Source organism: Xenopus tropicalis, chromosome 4 (assembly GCF_000004195.4).
Source record: "Xenopus tropicalis strain Nigerian chromosome 4, UCB_Xtro_10.0, whole genome shotgun sequence".
NCBI classification, from domain to species: Eukaryota; Metazoa; Chordata; class Amphibia; order Anura; family Pipidae; genus Xenopus; species Xenopus tropicalis.
Genome location: NC_030680.2, coordinates 87,365,101 through 87,388,835, shown reverse-complemented (window position 1 = coordinate 87,388,835; position 23,735 = coordinate 87,365,101). Strand labels below are relative to the sequence as shown.

General features: G+C 36.4%; 1 protein-coding gene across 11 annotated transcripts in view; it reads right to left on the bottom strand.

Moving 5' to 3' along the window:
* The window catches only part of dab1 (Dab, reelin signal transducer, homolog 1), a 418,200-nt gene that overhangs the window by 72,892 nt on the left and 321,573 nt on the right, over window positions 1-23,735 (bottom strand). For all 11 annotated transcript variants that reach the window (XM_031899802.1, XM_031899803.1, XM_031899801.1 and 8 more), the window contains one exon: window positions 2,317-2,456. In XM_031899802.1, the coding sequence (XP_031755662.1) occupies window positions 2,317-2,456 (140 nt within the window). The remainder of the gene's footprint in view (window positions 1-2,316; window positions 2,457-23,735) is intronic.

Sequence of the window (23,735 nt, the reverse complement as noted above, 5' to 3'; positions counted from 1 at the left end):
TTAGAAAGTGGATTTGCTTTCTTTGGCCCAGACTAAAGGCAACCACACATATCCAGTATTATGTGGCTATTGATCATGCATATGGATAATAAAATTGCAGAAATCTGCTTGTTTAGCCCCTGGATAACAAAAGATGGATATAGAGGTGTTGTCAATACTGGCAATTCAGCGTTCTCCCAAAAGCCAATGGTTTACCATCAGTGAAGAGGATTTTCATTTGAACACACTGACTAATCCAATTAAGACAGCATTACAACCTAAAGTTCCACCTTAGGTATAACCATGTGAAACATATATAGATATGTATGAAAACTGTGGGGTATTTCAAGTGGAAGCTCTTCAGTAGTGATGGGCGAAAAGTTTTGCCAGGCATGGATTCGCGGCGAATTTCCGCGTTTCGCCATTGGCGGATTGTTTCGCGAAACGGATGAAAAATTTCGCCGCGGAAAAATTCGCCGCACGTCCAAAAATTGTCGCGGCGTCAAAAAAGAATAGTCGCGGGCGACGAAACAAGAGCCGCGCGACGAAACAAGAGCCGCGCGACGAAACAAGAGCCGCGCGACGAAACAAGAGGCGCGCGACGAAACAAGAGCCGTGGGCGACGAAACAAGAGCCGCGCGACGAAACAAGAGCCGCGCGACGAAACAAGAGCCGCGCGACGAAACAAGAGCCGCGGGCGACGAAACAAGAGCCGCGCGACGAAACAAGAGCCGCGGGCGACGAAACAAGAGCCGCGCGACGAAACAAGAGCCGCGCGACGAAACAAGAGCCGCGCGACGAAACAAGAGCCGTGCGCGACAAAATAATAGCCGCAGGCGACAATTTTTTTTGTCGCACGACATTTTCGCCGCTTCGCGAATTTTTCGCCGTTTCGCGGATCTTTTCAAAGATTCGCGAATTTTTCGGCGAAGCGAAACGGAACAGATTCGCTCATCACTACTCTTCAGTAAAACAGTGGATCTGTATTGGCTGGAAAAGCTTTAGTCAAAACAGCAATAGAAGTTGTCATTGCAACTTTCTCTTTTCAAAGGATGGCTGTATTGTATGATATCTTTGAACTGATAAATGTCACTGCTGTTCTCCCAGACTTTGGAAGCTTCAGCATTGATTGCCACTGAGCTTGGCGAATTAACAGCAGTAGATGTCATGTGCATTCAAAGGGAGGGTAACCTTAATGCCTTTCGCAAGGTTTCAATAAAAAGGCAGAAATTATTCAAATTGAACAGAAACCTTGTGTCTTACTGTTAAATATAAAGGCTGTTATTTTTGCTTACAAGACACGAACATTAATCTGTGAGACTGCCTGGGTCTTGTCATCATTTACCAGTGCTCAGATAAACCCCTCAATTATTTTAGAAAGAATCAGGCATCTTCAAGACGTGGGAGTCAGTTTCCAGGACATGTAAGACAGCATATTTTAGCAGCAGGTGACTCTGCGGCCTGTTGGCTAAGTGAAAATGAAGCAGATTTAAACTAATTTATAAAACAGCTATTTCCAAGTTGATAAAATGAAAAATTAATCAAATATAGGTTATTACAAGGACATACAGTAATCCTTTTGAAAAAAACAATCTTGATGTTTGCACAACAGGCCCTTATTAAACACTGTAGCTAAATAATTTGTATATAAGAAATAAACATCAAAATAAATGGATATGTAAAAGTATAAAATCTAAAATTACTACCAGGTTATTCTAGGGTTTAAATACAAATATTTGTTCTATATTAAAACCATACCAATAGCTGAAAGACAGGAACTGAAACTGTAAAAAAAAAAACTGCATGGGAACCAATCTGCTACAAAGACCTAGATTTCCAAAAACATTTTTAGAACCTTGGTGTTTTCGGTGCTATCATTAAAGTAGGAGTGATTAATATATCCACTCTGGTCTCTTTTCACAGTATCCACCATTTTGGTCTAATACTAGTTACCTACACTGCTAAGATTTTTAACACATGGAACAGACAAAACATCTTAACATACAGTAAATGGGTCTTGCATGCAATGCCATGTAGACTATGGTAGGGGCCAGTGCCTCCTGTTAATCCATAGTACTGCCAGGTTGGCACCCATACACTTCTGGTAAGCAAGCTTTACAAAGATGTTATATCAAGCCTATACAAGACTGGAAAACACTTATTTCCATGTGCCAATACACAAAGCTGTTACCAGATACCATTGTAGTATATTCTTATATTCATATATACTTATGTACACACCAAGAATGCATTGTAACCCAGTATTTCCATATTCTTAATAAAGAAGCATTATTAAACAATTGAAGAGAAAAACAAGAAGAAACATCTAAACCACACCTTGAGCTTCATCATAGAATCTTGGCATAGCTTGTCTCCTCTTGCAGCAGAAACTTCATCTATTCCAATAAGTTTTGCTTTATACCGAACACCGTCCCCTTTAAACCTCTTTATCAAAGTGGCTTCACTGCGGTCTTGACCTGAAAGGAAATGAAGTAAATATTTAGTGAATGATGGCAACATTTGTGTATTTGTGAAACATACAGCTGTATATTGGGATTTGTACTCAGAGATGCCTAAGGTAACAGAAAATGCTAATATATGCTGCAATCAGAATAATGCAAAGTAAGACTGATTGGTATAGATACTATAATACATTTAGGGAACAATGTCAAAATACAAAGATATTGAGTAATTTATTTATTGTATACAGGTGCAGGGCAACAAGAGAGGTTGTATTATACTGGATATGGATCACCACGTTGCTTGTATTATCCCTATAAATTTTATGGGGTACTTCATCTTTAGGTTTGCTTTCAGCATTGGAATATCCTACTCTTAGCCTTTTTTCCATTTTTGAATTATTTGTCTTCCTCTTCAACTTCTTTACAGCTTACAATTTAATATGGTATCTAGTTGTTGTGAAAGGGGGATGTCACTGAATCCAGCAACCAAAAGAAAAAATAATTGCTGCATAAGACAGGTGGAATGGACAGGACCACTCACAAAAAAGAAGTGGACAGGACCCCTGTTGTAGCCTGTGTCCTCTCTATAACAGGGGTCCTGTTGTAGCCTGTGCTGCATGTCTAAATGACTCCCAAGTTAGGGGACAGGTAGTGGGTTTGAGGAGGATGCCTAGGTGCCACCCACTCCTGTCTTCTCCTTACTACCGTGCTGCACCAATGCAGGCAGCCTGTATTGCAAAACAGCAAAAAATTACAAAATGCATTGAAGTCAATGGGCAACTTTTTTTTGCAGCCATTGGAGTCTAAGGGAGTTTTTTCACGCCGGAACCTGGCAAATTTCACTCATCAATATTCAATGGGGAAGTCACAGGTCTCTGCTCTGTAGAATGGAGCACAGAGACCTGCAGCAATTCAAAACTTGATGAAGGCAGAGTGCACAGTGCTAAAATTGTCTGCAGTCATCACACTGCCTTCTTTATTGTAAATGCCCCCACTTAAAATATGTATAAATGTATACATTCTAAGTTAAATCCAGAAAGTTGTTTGACCCAAAATGTGACACAAGCTTGTAGAAGCTCTATAATACTGTATATTATTAAATAGCAATTACAGAGGCTGTGACACACTTTATTTAGAGAGAACAAAGGCAAGTGCTACATTTACTACACAGAGCTCTCAAGATTAATTCTTTGTTCATATTTGTTTGACCTCTCTGTTGAATATATGAATATACTGCAATAAAGACAATTAATATATTTTAGAACCATATAAACACTGCATATATATATATTTTTGGTCCGATGACATCATAATATGCTAGCTTCATACATTACAACCAGTCTGGCTGCCCTATAGTTTAAAATTTTGTGAAAAGGCTATAATGTTATACAAATGTAAAGTAGGGTTTTTATACTCTACTGTAAAAAGGTTATAGGCCACACCAGTTAGAAGGGCAATGCAACAAAAACATGCTACAAAGACAAAGCCATAAAATTCCAGCCCTGAGCTCAACTGGGGAGTACTGCTCTGTGCTAATAACAAAATTCAGGTTAAAGCCCTTATCTTTGTGATAAAGAGCATAATTGTACTTTCCTGTGTACTGGTGTTAGTTAGGGAAGCCATATTTGATAATTACTTAAAGAAAAACTATACTCCCAAATAATGCAGGTCTCTATAAAAATATACAGCATAACCCAGCTCATATGTAAAACCCTGCTTCATCTAAATAAACAATTTTCATAAAAATATACTATTTTAGTAGTATGTGCTGGTAGGTACCCCTAAATAGAAAATTGCCATTTTAAGAATTAAGGGCCACCTCCTGGGATCATAGGATTCACAGTGCACACAAACAAGCCAAGGCACACATACATGCTAGGCCCCACCAGCCAATTAATGGACAGAGTTCTATCTTTTGCTTCCACACTTCCACACAAAATGCATTATTTCTGGTCATGTGACCAGAAACTAAATGGTGGGTCAAGGGAAAGGATGTAAAAGGGAAATATTTACTGATATATATATCTAGTTTGGTGAGATTCTTTAATAGGTCACTTAATGTAATATAAACTATCTGTTTTGGTTAAGTATTCATTCTGGGGGTATAGTTGAATCTGCCTTCTCAAGGAACCATTAATAACAATATTTCCATTTTGAAAAAGATACTATATTAGTGAAGGATCCAAAATGATACCTCATGCTGCAAATATGGCTGCTTCAGTATATGCTTTCTATGTTGTCATTGCACTCCTTGGCCTTATAACTTTCTGGAGATAATGAATATATTAATGAAGTCAACCTTTTGTGTTAAGTGCCTCCAGTACATAGCCCTATAAGGACCCACATATAAGAATGTAATAACTATAAAATAGTATTTTCCCGAAAGAATGTGATTTTTCTTGTTGCTTAAATGTTATCCAGCAGTGTAACTCCACAACGAAGCTGCAGCACAAATATTAAAGGCATATAAAAATTACAAAACCAGAAAAAGAATGTTTTTATTGAATCATTAATAACACAATAATGTCAATACATTTAAGCTTCTTTTCTCTTTAAATATTGCATGTAGCTATCTGACATCAATTCGGCTGGCAATCACCTTTTACATAAGCCCAATATTAGCAAATTAATTTAATTTACATAACAGTACAGGGATCTTTTCTACCCCATGAATAGCATGCACAGAGATATAATCTCATTTTGCTAATTAAAGATAAATCGAACAAATTCTGTGAGCAGCCGTGCTGAGAACCAAATGTTGAATATATATCATATTTTGTAATCACATTTTCAAAAGCCGAAGATATTATCATGTATTATATGTCTTAGCTAAACAGTGGCTACATTTAATTTAAAGACTCTAACAATCATTTTTGTCTCCTTACTACTGTACAGAATATTAAGTGAAAGAAGAAGCGACAAAGCAGCAGATGAGATGTATGCAGCTATCCTGCTATAACATCTTCAGCGGGTCTGGGAATATGAAAAGTCATTCTTTTCTCCAATGCTTTTTTAAATTGAACAAATATATTCATCCCTTTTATGAGAACTGATGATTATTAAAACACATAGCTTTTTAATTCCATAAAATCACTAATGCTTTTTCTTTCCCCTTTGAAATATATTATTCATCGTTAACAAGTAACAGGAATAACATGCCATTGTGTGGCACTGGGCTAAAGTTTAAGTAGCCAGTTGCACTGAACTGTGCGGTGATGTTAGTACTGTGGTGAGTTGACTGTTGACCAACCATTATGCCCAGGGATAAAAGTTGCCACATGAAGGTGGTTTATCCTTCTATAACATTCCTATATGATATACTTTAGGAAACAAAGCTACATTCACAGATAGAGATCATAGCAAGAACAGTCACTAGTGAATAGATGTGACAGGAGACAATACATCATGATGTTACTTCTGCAAGCCTGATGATTCCCACAGAAAGTGCTTCTCCAATGTAGCTGTATGTTAAATATAGAGTAATATAGAGCAACGGCTGTGCAAAGACTTTCCAGCTAGTGATAGAGCATGGGGTACATTGGATTCTCTTTCTACAGGATGGGCCTTCGCAAGGTGGAAGAGTATAGATAAGGATGGTGTGGTTAAAGTACACCTCCCCACTGCCAGATGTAAGTGTAATGATAAAATAAAAGAGAATAAGATTAACAGAAGCTCTTTGCAACAAAACTGAAGAACCAATTAAACTGAAAAATGATCCAATTGCAGGGTTATTAATACTCCCAATTTGATAGATGTATAGCAATAGATCAGCAGGTACAAATGATGTTATTGTCAGAGCACTGATGAACTACCATGGGGAGTAGCAAGGGTAGTACAGAATATCCTCAGGGTTTCCACCTTAAGTGGTCCAAATCCCCTACAGTAGACGTGGATCAGGGATGTAATATAACCTGAACCCTCCCAACTGTCCCGATTTTCGTGGGACAGTTCCTATTTTAACAATTCAGCCCACAGTCCTGGATTCTTATTGAGAAGTCCCTCATTTCCCTCTGATCTCCTGCACTGAATGCCAAAAAATGCAAAATTTATCAAACTTAATTATATAAGTGGGCTTTTGGCAGAGAGCCCAGAATACTCAACACCTGCACTTAGATACAATTGTAACTAATAAGATAAACAGATCTCTTGGGAGAACTGGGACTTGTATCTTAAAGGAGAAAGAAAGGTAAAAACTAAGTAAGCTTTATCCGAAAGGTCTACTGTATGTAAATACAGTAATTCCTGTTCCAGAGACACGCAGCTCTCTGCTGTCTGCTCTTTCCTACTCCCTCGTCCCTCAAGAATTCTAAGAACTCACTCCCCCCCCCCCTTAGGAATGTGGATCTGAGCCAATTAGCAGGAAGCTGACTCATAGTCTTACTGAGAATGTTCACTTGGTCTGGGTGTCTGTGCAGGAGTGAGGCATTTTGGGAACTTTCTTTACACAGCTCAGTGTTTTTTCTTCCTGTTTGGCTTCTGATCATCTGAACAGGTGAAATATGGGGAGACTTAAGGGCACTATTGAGACAACTGAAGGTATGCCTGCAGCTTGAGATTAACTCTTTATTAGCCTTTCCTTCTCCTTTAAAGGGCAATTTCACCTCCATTAGCAAAACTGCAATAACACATAAAAAAAAGACCCCAAAACCCCCAGAAATGTATTCAAACTGTACATAACTTGCCAAATTTTGTAAAATGGGAGTGGTTTGTAGGTGTGTGGTCACAAAAATGGGCATGGTCAAAATAATTTTGCCGGCTACACGCTGCATTTAGTTTTTGTCCCTCTTTGCATTTTTTATATGTAAGGAGGTTTGGGAGACTACTCCTTACTATCCTCTCCTGGCTGAAACAAAAAAGCTGAAAAAAAAAGTCTGTAAGCAAACAAATTTACTAAGTCCTATATAAACGAAGTAGCCGCACACACAGTACCAAACTGCTTGGTGTTGCATATTTTGCAATTGCTTAGTCACAGACTGTGTATTCAGTGCACCATTTTTCATCTTGAAAAGCGATTCAGTTCCCCGGCCAGCCCTTCAGCATTTCTAGTTTAGCTGTTAAGCTTTGAGATAACCATTCTGCACACTTTGAGCCACAATGTATTCATAAAATACTTTGAAACCATGCAAAATGACACTTTTTAGCATGATTTGATTCTGACATGATTTGAATTCTTCACAATATCTTTAAATGTCTGCATCTCAATGGCGGGCAATTGGCTAAATTGCAAAATCTATGACTATTCAGTAAACAGTGATTTGAGCATCAGCTGAAAGACACAAAGCCAAAAATGAAGCATTTTCCGGAGATGGTATAGAAAGTAAACTACCACTCTGCTTTTGGGGACATTCAGCCAAGTGTGATAAAGCTGATTAAGGAAGGCAGAAATGGCCTTGGTGCAAGACTATAAATTGATGTTGGAATATGAGCTATAAATTCATATCAACGCATGATTTATGTGTTTGTCTAGTAAGTAGCCCAGTGTTATTGTCATGCACAATGTTATTGCATGCGCCTTTAAATATTTGAATTTTGCACGGTGATGTCACGTGGCGCATCAAACATAAAGGGACATCTACTGGGCATGCCCACTGCCTCAGCTCCAATTAAAATCAATCAGACATGCACAGTAGGCACCTCTTTGAGGTCTTCATAGTCGGAGAGAGGAGTGCTTAGAATGCAAAAGGGGAGGGGCTTCATGCTAAACAAGGAAGTCAGTAAGAGAGATAGAGCTCAGCTGCTTGTAACAGAGAAATTAAATAAATCTTCTGCAGCAGGGAAAAAGGTATATTATTCTGGGGGCTGTACAGAGTAATTTTAGAGATTTAAAGAAAAAGTTTCACTTATTCTCGAAAGGGGCCATTGGTCTCTTAAACATTTTGATAATAGGTAATCATTAAGTTAAAATAACAATCACCTAGGGTTCTTCAGATGTATAAGTAATTATTATTTATAACAGTGGAGTATCATGCTGTGTAAAAAGTGTAGTAAAACTATACTGGTGATGTAGCAGCCAATCAGATGCTTTGCTTTGGTTTTCTAACTGTTGAAATCTATTTGCCGATTGGTTGCCCTGGGCAACATCACCAGTAAAGCTTCACTCCACTTTTTACACAGCTTGATAAATATACCCCTAAAAGTAAAAAAAACACACAACAGTCCCTAAAGCCCCTGAAAGTTAGATGGTTATGCCCTTTACCCTACCTCATGAGAAAGGGGCGGAGTTGTAACTAATAAATAAGGACATGGAAAGGGGCTTGGGGAAACAGTGACCATGGGTTTAACCCTATGCCTTTAGACACCTTAAATAATTTTCCCTACACTTTGGAGTGTGCATGTGTAACAGGGAGTTTGTTATAGTGTATAGCCTCTATCACTTTTGTGTATTCTATAAACTTCTTTTTCCATGTTTTTCTTGTTAACAATAATCACTATTATTTTACATTGTCCCCAGAGATCTGACTGCTCAGTAACAGCAAATCAGTTTATCAATAACCCACCTGAGCATAAACATACTAGAGAGTCATCTGGGTTTTAACTTGGCACTCAATGCTTTTCTGTGACTGATTAAGATATGAATTCAGTTATGAATTTAAGTGTATTCTAGTATTTTTTACTAAACATCTCATTACTATGAATATATGATTTATCAAGCTTGTTGTTTTTCCCTGTTGCCTTATATTCAGTGATTACATGCTATTTCTCACCTAAGGAACAGGTGAAAGGACTGCAATCATACTAGATGCCAATGCCGACAACCCAGGCAGAATCATTAGAACTGTGGCCTGAGAAGTAAGCAGCCACCTATTGTACCTGTTAATATGACAGCTTGGTTGAACGCCTTGTATCAGCCCTACAACTGCTGGTTTTGTTGGAAGTAAATTCTAGTAAGAATTAAATGGAAGTTATGGGTCTATATTTACTGAAAGGTGCAAAGCAAACAGTAAGAGCTAACATTTTTGGGTGTTACTATACCCCCATATCCTCTGGTTAATAAATAACCTCTTTTGTTTTTCATCTTACATTAACGTGGGAATGTGCTTGACCTAAAAGGATTTTTTATTTAATAGTGTATCTCTTTGAGCTCCAAAACAATATTCTAAAAAGTGCCTCATTCAAACTCCAATGAAACACCTTTGGCATTAAAAGTAAATTCCAAGTATCATGACATTTGCTAGAAATGCTCATAACCATCCTCAGAAATAAGAAGTAAAGGCGAGGTGCAGAGAAGCTATGAGAAGAGCATCTCAGAGCTACACACTAAAGAGACTTTAGCATACACCTTCAGTTGCGACCTGTTAAGAATAGAGATGAATGAGATAAAAATTCAATTTCTTTTAAAATCTCTTATGTTCTCAGCCTGCAAAATAAAATCAAACCCCCAGGAGGAATATCAGGAAAGGCATAGCACACAGAATGTGGAGTCATTTCAAAGCCGTACATTAGTTTCTCACACATCCAGAGTTACTGGTCACTAGACCAAGTCTTAAACATTGACTGGGGAAAATCATATCATATTTTTATACAACCAGCTATTGCTTAATAAAAGAAAGATTAAGAAGTCTTAAATGTCTTATTTTTTTCTTAAATATTAACAGGCCAGGCCTATGTGATACAAAGTATGTGTAAAAAGTAAAGGCAAAATACAATGATTTTGGTACTCTGTTGGATCTTTATTTACAACCTATACACAACAAACCTTTCCTCAGACTCCTGTACAATGTTATTACATTTTTCTGGAAAATTTCCAAAAAAATTGCCTATAAAAAAAAAATCCTAAACACTTGCAGACTTTTGATCACAAGAAATTGTAAAAAAACAAGATATTCCAACATTGCACAAGTGATAAGAGGAGAAACTAACAATTTGGACTAGAAAAGCCTGTTCTAAGAGATTTTGTTGGGAAAAAAAACAAGTTCTGGAAGCTTATCAACTCTGGATGACTAATATCTAAACTTAGAGCATTTATTAGTTTTATTTTATTCTAACTAAATTTAAAGAAAGCTTTCCTGACAAACATATGCATATTATATGTATAATTTTTTTTTTAATATGGGTTAGTTATTTTATTTGGTTAACTTGCTTATTTATGCTACTGTTACTATTACTTGAAAAATAATTCTTGTTAAATCTATATTTTGGAAAATGAATAAAAACAATAAGAAATTAAAAAAAGGAAAGGCAGTAAACTCAGTATGAAAAAGGTTTCTATGTCAGAGTCTGGTTACTGAGCTTGAAAAATCAAGGTGGCAAGTGTCAATGAGTGAGCTTCAAGTGCATCAAGAAACTCCAATCTCACCCATTTAGATCTCACTTTGTTAAAGGCACATCTGAAACTAAATGATATGGGTTTTAAAAGATAAACAACACTTTAATTCTCATGAAGAAACAGTGCTATGAATTCTCTCTATGTTATGCAGATATGTGACTATTAGAGGCTGATTGAAATATGCTATTGATCGAAATAAAAAAATTGTGAAAATTAAAAAATTGAGTTCAGTTTTGACTTTTATTCTGACTTAAACTCAGTTGAGTAGTTTCTTGCAATCATGAACTAGTCTTTTTTTAAGGGGGCTTAAATAATTCAACCTGTCCATTTTTAACCTTGTACTTAGTTCTCATTCATACTTATATATGGAATGCAGTCATTTGGTTATTCAGTGTGCATACTGTAATATTAGAATGCAAACACTGCTTGACTTGGACTATGCAATCTGTCAGACCAAAGTTGCAGCATGTTCCATCTTTGCATTAAATAGCCCCAAAGGAATTGCATTGTGTTTAGTAAGTCTTTTTCAGTCAGATCCAAATGACAGTAATAATGCTGTCTGACAGCATACAGTATAAACACACTGGTCTGAATGAGCCTTTACTAGTTGCTAGCCATTTTGAATGTCCGTGGGTTATACAAGGACACAGACAACATAACAGTGCCACTAGACCAGTAACTTACAGCTGAATGAGTTATTGGACAGCAGCAATCTTTCATCCATGTTAGAAAATAACCTCTATATTTTATCTACTCTGTCCCTATTTGTTCTTATATATGGCATTCCAACCACTAAACAGTTGCTAGTAGCAATAATAATACCCTTCAGATAGTAGTCAGCTAATGTATCTCCTACAATATCATACAATATTAAATGTGCACATTTTTTACTTATTGTCTTGTTTAAAAAGAATGTCTCATGGCAAACAATACAGCAGCTAGTTACATATAATTTTTAATTGTGCAGAGACATGTTATGGGAAGGAATTCTTTATTTTAAATATAGTTTGCCAGGTTTCAGCAATGATTTAACAATCCAACAAACCATTTATTTTCCCTATGGGTAATACATTTCTATTTACTTTCTATGTTTAATTTAGAAACCATGGATTGTCTGTGGAATTGTACAGCGGCATGCAGTAATTTAAATTGGCTACAGGAGAACACTTTTTATATTGTTTTGCAGATACTTAATAAATGTGAAATATTGAAAATGAAAAATAAAAACTGGATTAAAAATAGGTTAGGATTAGAATAGCAAATCCTTTACACTTATCTCCCTCTGCTATTAAAGACCAGCACAGTCAAATCTGTCTTTTGTTCAGATGGAAAAAATGAGAAATATTTTCTACTAGTTTAGTCAATAGAAAATGGACTGACTTTGTGCAAAGGTGTCCCATTATGAAGCATGAGATAAAGTAGAGTATTTTCCTTGTGTATCATACATAACAAAACTGTATCAAGGCAGAATATGGTGCCGGATGTGCATTGGTACAAGCCTAACATTCTCTTGGTCAGTTGAAGTGACAAATTAGGATACCGCTGGACATCTGTGAATTTCTGTGAGTGCTACTGTATATCCTCAAGCTATATTGTGACAGATGTTGCTTTCCACTAAAATCAGCACTGAACATTTCCTCCAACTAATATTTTTAGACTTCTGTATATGTGCCATTTGCATTTTCCTCAGTATAGTGTTGTTCAAAATGATATCTCTTTTGAAAGGATTAATAGTGTTTGTGTTACGTTTCTGTGTTTCAGAAGTTACACATTGGTGAATTGAAGGAACAACCACAGTCCTGTGCTTATTCTGACCAATATTTGTGGGATATTATTAATAGCTTTTGAATTGTATTGAATGGACAAAATCAAGATCACGGATAGATTAGATTTTGTGAAATAGTTTTTTAGTGAAAAAAATGCACACATGCTAGGAGGTTGTCATATTTGTTATTGAAAGGGAACTAATATGACATCTGGGTTTCTTGAAAAATGACATATAGAAAGATATATCACCTAAAAGAGACAGGTAAATCTTTCTAATTGCCCTTTGGTTTTGATTTTTCCTATGGGTCTGGAAATAGAGTTGAATGTATTGTATATTTATTTTCCATTTGTTCTGTTTTCCCAAAACACCTGTGAAGATATGACTGCTTAAGCCTGCAGTTTTAGCATTGCTAAGTGCTTCAGAGATATGACAAGTCAGAGATATGACAAGTCTGTGTCAGCATATTTGTTTCCCTGCACTAAGCTAATGAAAACAAGAGTTGCCACACTCAAGGAATGCAAGACAAGAGAGGTGTTAGCAAACTCCCTACATGACTGTCAGGGCATCATCAAATGCTTAGAAGTAAAAATGTTAGTAGGCTACTTAACCCAATTAGTAGCTAAATGGTAACGTTTTGGGGGATAAACATTCCTGCTGTACTAAGCATAGCTGTGCAACAAAATGTGATGTTATTGATGCTGCACCATGTTCAGCTGTATTCTTAGCACTTCAGATGGGCCCTAGCATAATCCTACTATATACTATAGGGTAAAAAACACAAACCGTGTATATATAAGGAGTTTTCAAAAACAATTAGAGAACTTTTTCATTTGAGAACAGGACACAAATTCTGTCTCATTTATTCCAGTTCCATGATAGTGAATACTTGAGATTACAAGCCAAGATTTAGAGCTGAGGTGTCAGACTGGTACGCCTACTTCTTCAAAGAACAAGAAATTTCAATCTTCTGCCAGTGATTAACTATAGCAGATGATGTGAGATGTTATTCACAGGGGCTGTGTATTTGAAATCCCTGAGTTATAAAAGTAGGGGTGTTTATATATCACACTTCATATGGGCTCCATATTTAGATATCACACTCCATATGGACATACGTTTGCAGTTCACTCTTACAAAAAGTACAGAACACTCACTCGCATTTCTCTGCATTCTCTCACAGATACAGTATATTTTCATAAAGAGATAAGCAAACATGCAGGTAAAAATGGAAACAAGATATATAGAGTAAACCCTACATCGGTCTCTTGTCTCTATGTCTATCTCCCACCAACATTTTGTTCCTCACTTTCCACCTTCTCCTATAGCAACAGAAAGAACCTTCCCTTGTAACATATACCAGCAATGAAGCATAAAAGGAAAAATGAGTATACTACCTCACTGATACCAGTACACGAGGATATTTTACTTTATGTGAAGAATACTCCTTCTTTTCAAATTTGTATATACATAGTTACATGGGGTTGAAAAAAGACCAGCGTCAACCTTTCCAAGTAAACCCAGCACGCCCAAAAACCTATACTGACCTATCTATACACTCACATCCATACATGTAAATCATATATACCAACATTGATACTAACTGTAGATTTTAGGATCACAATAGCCTTGGATACTATGCTTGTTCAAGAACACATAGAAGCCCCTCTTAAAGGCATTAACAAAATCTGCCATCACAACATCACTAGGAAGGGTATTACCTCACTGCCCTCACTGTGAAAAAACCTCTACTCTGTTCAAATAAAAGTTCCTTTCTTCTAATCTAAAGGAGTGACCTCTGGTGCGCTGATCGTTTTTATGGGAAAAAAGAACACCCCCTATTTGCCTATAATCCCCTCTAATGTACTTGTACAGAGTAATCATGTCCCCTTACAAGCACCTTTTTTCCAGGAAAACAACCCCCAACCCTGACAGTCTAACCTCATTGTTTAAATCATCCATCCCCTTTTCAAGTTTAGTTGCACGTCTCTGCACTTTCTCTGGCTCATTAATATCCTTCTTAAGGGCTTAAGCCTATTATATATATTATAGATTTTGTGGTAGCTGCCACATAGCTTGCTTTGTCTGAACTAATCTTTATATAATACATCTGGTCAAATGCCATGGTCTTAAGTGAATGCTGTTGCTTAGGCAAGCAGTAAAAACATGGCACATATATGTAAATATGTCTGATGAGATTTTATTTGTGGCAATTTAAAATAAAACACATGAAAGATAATTACTTTTATTGTGCAGAGGATATAAAATAAATGTGCTATGCTTAGTAATTGTTTCACAGCAAATAATTAATATTACAGTGTATTGTGAAATGGCCACTGAATGTCCTTATTCCCCTCAGGACATACAAAAGACCTTGCTGTGAAATGTCTATTTCACTCAGAAACATAGATCTCATAGTCAACTTAACATTATACATAATGAGCATTCTGTCAACCCAGGTTTGGATAGCTACCTGACAGGTGATTTTTAAAATAAAGCAAATTAATAAAGTATGCAAACTACATTTAAAAAAAGATGCTTATATGTGTGATTGATTTTTGACTTAACAAAAATGCATAATAATTTAGTTTTTTGTGAACCTATTATGTACATGCCCATTTGCCTATTATTTTGGCTAATATGCCGTGAAAAGAAGAGACCTCGGTAAGACTGAAAGTGATGTGATTAATTGAGCACATTTGGCTGAACATTCATGACAAAACCTACTTGACTTTCTGACACTCCACAAAAATCAATGACTAGGCAAATGATGGAATAGAAATATAAGGAGAATATATAATAAACCACTAAAGACAACGGCATCATTCTAAACATGAGGTGACATATTTGTATTGGTTCAACATTCAAAGCCAAACGGATAAGCGAAGTCTGTGTGTGGGGTCTGAACATTTTAAATAAGTGAGAGAAGTGTGAGTTCTAACATGAGTAAGTAGGTGATGCTAAAAAAGGTACGCATTGGTGCTTGTTTTTTCCATTTCTCTTATGGATGGCACTGAAGTGGAAGCTATTTGGGGGGATTTAGTAGAAAGTAGAGAATTGTGAAGAATAGAATTATACACTGCAGCCTTAAGGCTTGCTTTCCTCCTCCACCAAACATCTGCATAATGCATTCAAGCAGGTACTGTTTTTCTGGAATCTGCCAAACCCAGTCATACTGTCAGATAGTGAAATGCCATTTATATTTATATTCTCTATATTGCCTTTCTACTACCCCAAAGGCAAATTTGATGGCAGTGACCTGTACATAACTCTGGCCATTGCTTGGCATTGGACATGGTAACACTAGAGTTTGCGCCTCAAATCAACCATAAAACCCCATGCTTTCTATAAATAGTCCTTATGCAGATATTTATTTCAAACATAGACCCAGCAGTGACTATTACTAATGAAAACATGTTATTTTAAAATGAGTTTGGTTAATATAATGTAATCAACCACATGTAAAAGGTCAATGTAGTTGCAAAACATTTTAACATACAAATATTATTTTCTGATGTGGCAGAACATTATCTTTATTTGACCTAGAATGTTAGTTATTTCTTTTTGAAGAGAGAAAAATAAATGAGAGCTCATAATACGCATAAATGATAATTTTAGCTCACCTACAGTTCAGAAACCATAAAAGTAATCTATAAAACAGTGCCTGAGCTCCAGGAAAACAATTAAAATGTTTATATTGCTGAGACAATGGAAGATATGCAGTTCCACAAGCTGAGCCAAGTGAATGGCACTAAAATCATAGAATGCCATATGACAACTGGATAATTGCATAGTGAAATCCTTATCCACACCTGCTGTAGTCTAATGGCTTCACAGCATGTGTATAAAAATTAAAATGCCAGAAATGCTAGTACCTAACTTTCTAGAAATGCTAATAAAAAGGTAGGTACATAAACAGGCACTAGAAAAAACAAGACAAGGCTGATGAAAGTCCAAAATCAAGTCACCAAGGAGTTAAACAAGTTTCTAATCAAAGTAAAAGCACAGGTCAAGGCAGACAGAGTACAAGAAGTATCAAAATAAAAGGCCAAAGTCAATATCAGAAATTCAGGGATAGTTGCTTACACAGGAACAGCCACAGAAGACCCTTGAACAAGGAATTGGCATCAGCAGGCTTTAAATATTTGAAATTCATGCAAGTCATGATCGACCTAGAATGGGCGCAAATGCCTTCTATGCCAGACCAGCATAATCCTTACAAATTGTCAAAATAGTTTAGAGTTTTCAGGTGACAATTCCCTAACATGAACTTAAACAAGCACTTCCAGGTGACTGCAATAAGCAGCCTTGGAGAAGCAAATGCCAAATGGCTTCTTTTGTAGCTCTCTAAAATCTCTTCTCTTGCAGTGCAGTAAAAGATTATTTCTCCATAACTACTGTTTTACACTATACATGTACATATAGCACAACCAGGAAAAAGTACTATTGCTTGAACTATTATAGCAAGTGAAATATAATTCATTTGCAAGTATAGTCCTCTCAGATGATTAGATGAAAGTCAAAGAAAGTCGGAATTTAAAAAAAGTCTAAACCTGAAGTAAAATTCAGTGAAGATGGTAACAATTAATTTGTACAGATTTGTGGACATAATGTGTAATGCTACATCAAAAACACGAAAATATAGGTCCTCTGTAATAAAGAGCAGTTGAAATTTTCAGCTCAGTGCTGTTTATTTTTCCCTTAATGAGGCTGCAAAGTTCAGGAACTTTTATGAACTCCAGGTCTGGACTGAGCAAAGCATTAAAACAGTAAGCGTATCTGGAACATTTTCCTGGCTTTTTATGGTTGATGTCACTGCACCTTTCTGGCTGATTAACGTCCCCTGCATTTACTGTACAGCTGCGAGAATCACAATGAGGGCACAGAAGGTGGGAGAGTCTGGGTTATATTTATGAGTGATTTATTTCTCGGCAGCAGAAGTAATAGGTTCAGTGATCCTGAGGCAGAAGTTAGCCCGGTTGTTAGCTGAATTCAGGGGAAAAAAAGATGCTACTAAAATAGGAACAGTGATCCACTGGGCCTACAAAACGCAGATGCTGTGGGCTTGTCTTGCACAATGCAGTTACTGAAAAGAATATCTAAGTGAGAGAGGTAATACTGCTTAGTGGTGCAGCAAAAGAGTGCCTCAGGGGCACAGAAAACTATTACTGAACAATTTGAAATGATCCACGAAATAACAAAAAGCATGAATATCACCGTAGCTTGCTAGTGACAGACTTGCATTTCTTTTTCTGCAAATAGAAGAGCAGAAAACTGAACTGGGGATGTTAAACATCTGTCCCTCTGATAATAAAAAATAACATTTTATTTTTTCAGCTCTTTTGGGCAGGGCCCTCTTTACATAATGTACCGGTTACTGGCTGTTTTGTATGTTTTTTGAGTATGTTTAATGTATATGTCTATTTATTGTGCAACAATGAATAATTATATCTAGAAAGAGCAGCTTTCTTGCTCCACCCAGGAGAGGAGAGTTAAGGAGTAGTCTTCTACAGGCTTACTTGCCTTAGCTTAGGGACACAGAATTGCTAGGGACTAGGCCAGTCCTAACCCTGCCCATACTCTCTACAAGAGAGGGATAAACCAGTGGACTTACCTCCTGTCACTCTGTTGGTTGCCTTTACCCTGCCCATGCTCTATATGAGAGGGATAAACTGGCGGACACCATACTTCAACTGCTTAATCTGCATTAACATCAATTCTATTGCTGAAATCCTGTTATACCTCATCAGAGAGTGACTATTGACTTGCCCTGCATTCCCAATTTGTATGGGACAAATAAAAAGTTATTCTTTGTTTGCAAGAGCTCCTGGCGTCCACCTGCTTAATTATTGTACTTTACATATACACGTTGCAGTAGGAGTGTAGTTATACAACACCCTCTGTGTAGTTGCTTCCACTTTACGAAGGCACATCCTGTGGAAAGAGAGTCATGTGTACCCAATGCTCTATCCTAGCTGGACAATTTGACTAATACAGCCAAATAAGGGTTACAATAAAAATAATAATAATAATCATGCACTTACAGAACACATTTCTTAACTGAACTTTCAGAACAATTTTCCTGTATGGTGAATAGCAGCATATTTATTATGCCCAGAGCAACTAATCTGCAATTAGAATTTAACAGTCACCTACAAGGTAGAAAATAAAAGCAAAGATCTGATTGGTTGCTATGAGCAACAACACTGATGATGTTGGCTTAGACACTATAATAAATATGCCCCTGAGTGTATATTCCATTATAACTGCCCAAAATGATATGCCACACAGATTTTCCATACAAACCTGCCAAATATACATTCCCTGCCACACTTATCTATGCACACAATTAAATATTATTGCTGAATCAGATTTCTATATATTTCTGTATACTAGTCCTATAATTCTTCTTCTTCACTGGAAACACACAAAATCATTATGCAGATAGTCTCATTAATTTCATCACTCAATTCTACAGAGACTGATATAGAAGAAATCCAAGACCTTTAATTAGTCATGCACAGAACTTGGTGAGGAGAGTGTTTGTCTGAACCTGCCAATAACCATGAATGTTCAGGTATTTGACTGTCCACTATGAAATAATCATTTATCCTTCTAGATTCAGAGGAGACCTCTTACACACTTGAAGTTAAACTTAAAAACCTCTGACTGTAGGTAAACTACTGTTTTTCCAACATTACAAGCTTTGAAACACTGAAGTAGAAATTATTTGAAGAAAAGGTCTTGATAGGTATGTCTTTTTTCAATCTCATCATTATTATGTTATAATTACTTAAATTCTGTCAGTATTTGCTAAGGGATCCATAAATACATTAATAAAAACAGATATCAAATGAGAAATTTTATTACTGGAAAAATTCGGAACACAAATTTCTATCTATGTGTTTGTTTTTCTTCTCCAAGATGTGTTTTAGAATGCAGTTGGATAATATAAAGCCCCAGAGGGCTTTATATTATCTCCTCTGTATTTATTCAAAGCAAAACACCCTTGATTACTGTTGAATTACGTATACTGAGATTTGCCAAAGATATCTGAAACCAAAGACACAAGTAAGAAAACAAGGCAAGTGGACATTTCTAAAAGGGCAATTAGTCAGAAAGCTTTATCACCAAGCAAAACTTCATTGGAGTTGATATACACAAAATGTGAGAAAGAAGGTCATGAGAAAGGCTGCAGGGCCTATGGGTACATGACATACACAGCTATACATATCGCTAAAGAACATTAGCCGCTTATGGATGTTATTTCCTTTTCAAATATTGGTGAAAATGCCATAGTGAAATTTAAAGCATAATAATTGTAGAATACAGACTTTTATTTATAGAAGCATAAAATGTTATGGTTTACTGTAATCACTCCAGATGAATTTGTACTATATTTTTGTTGCAAATTTTGTGCAGGAGTCTGTAAATTACAGGTGCAGGAGTCTGTAAATTATAGAACAACATGTAGCACCGCGCTCACAACTCTTTAGTGAAAAGCAAAAAATACATTTATTGAACCAATGTTTCGGTCTCAACAAAGACCTTTATCGAGGTCTCTTGAGCATGGTAGAAAAGGGCACGGTAAAAACAATACTGGTTGAAGAGCCAACACAGGAAAAAAAAATAAAAGTGGATGACTTTCATGTCACCATTCATTTGAAGTTTCATTCCCCATAAGGTGCATGGTGATAAGACTTGAAGTATATTTATATATATATATATATATATATATATATATATATATATATATATATATATATATATGATAAGCTGCAACACTGCAGTGGGAACACTCCTTGCCAGTAAAGGGCCTAATCAGGTTATATATCTGGCATTAGAAATACAATTAAGCTAGCCTTCTAAATTGCAAGAAAAATGACCCTGATAATATACAGTCTTCTGCTTGCAAATCTATCCAAACAAATGCAAGCCTGTAGAATAATAAATCCCAAAGGTTTTCAGGAAGGTTGTTTATATATAGATAATATATTCTATGTGCTAATAATAATTTGCTTAAATAATTGTGTATAAGTTGCAGTGTTGAACCAACAGAGAGAAATGACCTTGTACAAAGGCACAAATGACTTCCTGATTATATGCACTATATAATTAAGGAGCTTTGAACTACTCATGAGCCCAGAGATCAGTCAGCTAATACCCTGAATAGGACAAGCAGCCTTCATTCAGGGTATTCATTCTCTGGGGAACAAAGTGTCTCATTTTAGCACTGCAGACTTGCTATGTGACCAGGTTATTAATTCCCAAATTGGTTTGTGGTATCATAAGAACCTTGTATTTTGTGCCCTCATACTCTAATCATGTGGCAGTTCATTTTGATAGGGAGGCTCAACCTGCCTTTTAAACTTAAATTTTCCCCTGCAGTGGTAAACATTCTGCATCTTGACTGAAACACTCTCAAACCAAACAAAATTGCTGTGGGGTACATTATTAATGTATAAAATGTGTGCACTGCATGTACAAGTAGCACTCTATAACATATCCATACATGCATATCTTGGAATTGTGTTCAAGTAGATATATTTGGCTGCAGAAGAAAAACAGCATTAAGTGATTTGGAATATTTTTCTTTTATCAGCTAGTGCCGATGTATAAGCTATTTCTTTGGCGCAGGATGCTTCTGCAAACACTTGTCTCACACTGGTTTATCTTGGAAGGTCCCCAAGGTTGTTTAACTGCAGAGAACTTGGCATGCTGGATATTGTTATCTATTTCCAATAGACACAAACATATGCTGCACAAAAAAAAATTCATATGCATGTGTGTCACGGCTACAAAGGTTTAATGGCCCCAGCAGCGAGTAAGCAGAGAAGATCTACTTCTCACCCAAAAATTCAAATATATCTTCTAATATAGCAGTATTCTTTTTCAGCAGGTCTGTTGAAGATTTGAAAACCAAGCTGCAAGCATAAATGGAGAATGTCAGGAGGATGCTGTTAATCACTGCGTCACACTGATGTCCAGAAATTTACATTGTCAAAGAGCAGGGACAGGGCTATGTCAGAGCTATGTCAGGTCTATGGCACACAGATAATTTCATTTGTCTTTTATATTGTCCATGAGATGAAATGCAAGGTTAAAAGAATATTTAACCCTTTACATTTGTCTAATGGAGCTCTGTTATTATATTCTTCATCTAGCCACTATAAGAGTGTTAAACACACTATACCTTAGCCTAGAGAGATATTACTTACTTACTTTATCCAACAATCCTTATTTTTTCCCTAAATATAACTTATACACTGGTACATGTTCATTCTGATGATTTTACATACAGGGTCTAACAACCATATTGTGTGAACCGTACCGGCAAATTATATTGCACCTGTTCAAGTCAGTGGCTCATTTGGTAAACAATGGGCTTGTTTTTGGTTATGCAACTATATAGTGTTCATTGAGTATGAGTATGCCTGTGCAAGTACAGAAATATTAAACAGATTTGCTTTGAAATGCTGACCATCATGTCATACAGCTTGTGACCAACTTTAGCTGCATTATCCACTACCATAAAACTAGCTTGGCAGCATGTCCAAATAACAAGGTAAGTTTGGATGGTGTATAATCAGTGGGTATTCTTTGGAATGGTAACCCTCAAACTAATTGCTGTTATCATCAAAGGACTAAAAATATCTGCACCTTACATTTGCTTATAACCCCAACAGAGAAAAAACTTGGACTTCCCTTCCCCACAACAAAAATCTCTTTTGGGAAGGAAGGGCTGAAAATGAAAGGACTACTATACCGTTGAACAATGTAGGTCAATGTAGGTAAAAAAACAGCACTAAGGGCCAGGATTATACGAATCAGGTGCACACAAACAAGCATGTTAGGTCATATCAGCCAATTAATGGACAAAGTTCTGTCTTTTACTCTCACACTACTTCCTGTTACAGTTAGAGCTGCATTATTTCTGATTATGTGATCTCTGAGGGAGCACACAGCCCATCACTAAATGGTGGCTCAAGGGAAAGGATGTAAAAGGGCAATTTTTACTGATATACTGTATATGTATATATATATATATATATATATATATATATATATATAATCCAGTTTGGTAAGATTCACTAATAGGCCACTTAACATAATATAAACCATCTGTTGGTTAAGTATTCATTCTGGGGGTATAGTTTTCCTTGAAGTATATTTCTTGACTTTTAAATGCCTTTCAAATCTAAACACATTTCTAAAGAGAAAAGTTAAAAAATTAGGACAAACTATCTAGGAATGAACAATGCCATTTAGAAGCTATCAGCAAATAAAAACATATGTGGGATTGTAATAAAATTAATAAACAACAGAAAAGAAATGCAAACTTTTTAAGGCATGGTTAAAGGTGGCATAATCTATTTGAGCAAACTTAACTTTTTCATTAAGAAGTTTTATTACATACACTGTGCACTGTCACAAGCAATAAAGTTCACAAAACTCCTTCCACTGGCAGAAGTGGTCACTAAACAGTTTCCGTGTTGCTGAGCCCATATTAAATTGGAGCAAAGGCAAATTTGTTCACGCAGAGGCTTAAATTTGGGCATTTTGAATTATTCTTCCATTACCGACTTTTATTACATTTCTCCCAAAGTGGCACTCTGTATGATACACCTCTCAATCAGATTGCAGTAGTAAAGGCAAAGTAGGATGGGAAAGTTGCATGCCATAGGCAAATGAGGACATCATGAAAACACACAATTTAATTATGATTGAAGCAGAAAGAACAGGAAACAGGTGGTCTTTTCTTTTAAATTATGTATCACGAGTTTCATTCGGCTTCTTTCAACATGATTGCAGCCGACAGCTATTTGTCTCAGCATCTGTCCTGTGCATCTTTTAGGATTCCTAGTGGCTGACATGACCCCTTTAGGTTGAGATAACTGAGCTGATGAAAAGCTGAAGGCTACCATTATGCCATCAGATGGCCAAACCATGAAACATTTAGCTGCTGCGCTTTTTATAGCCCATTTCTTGCATAACCCTGCATCATCACTAAAATGAGTGATGTACAGCTTTAAAGAACCTGTTCAGCTATTTTTACACAACACTTCCCCATAAAGGTGCTACACTGAAGTACTGATGTGCAGAAAAATATCTATTGATAATCTCACAGAAAAGATGCCCAGCTTTTTCAATATTCATCCTAATCTACACTGACTATCTGTTTTTTTATCATTGCCTTGAGTTGTCAGAATACATGTCTATTTGTTGAATATCTGTTATGATATTATCGGTCTGCGTCAAGACA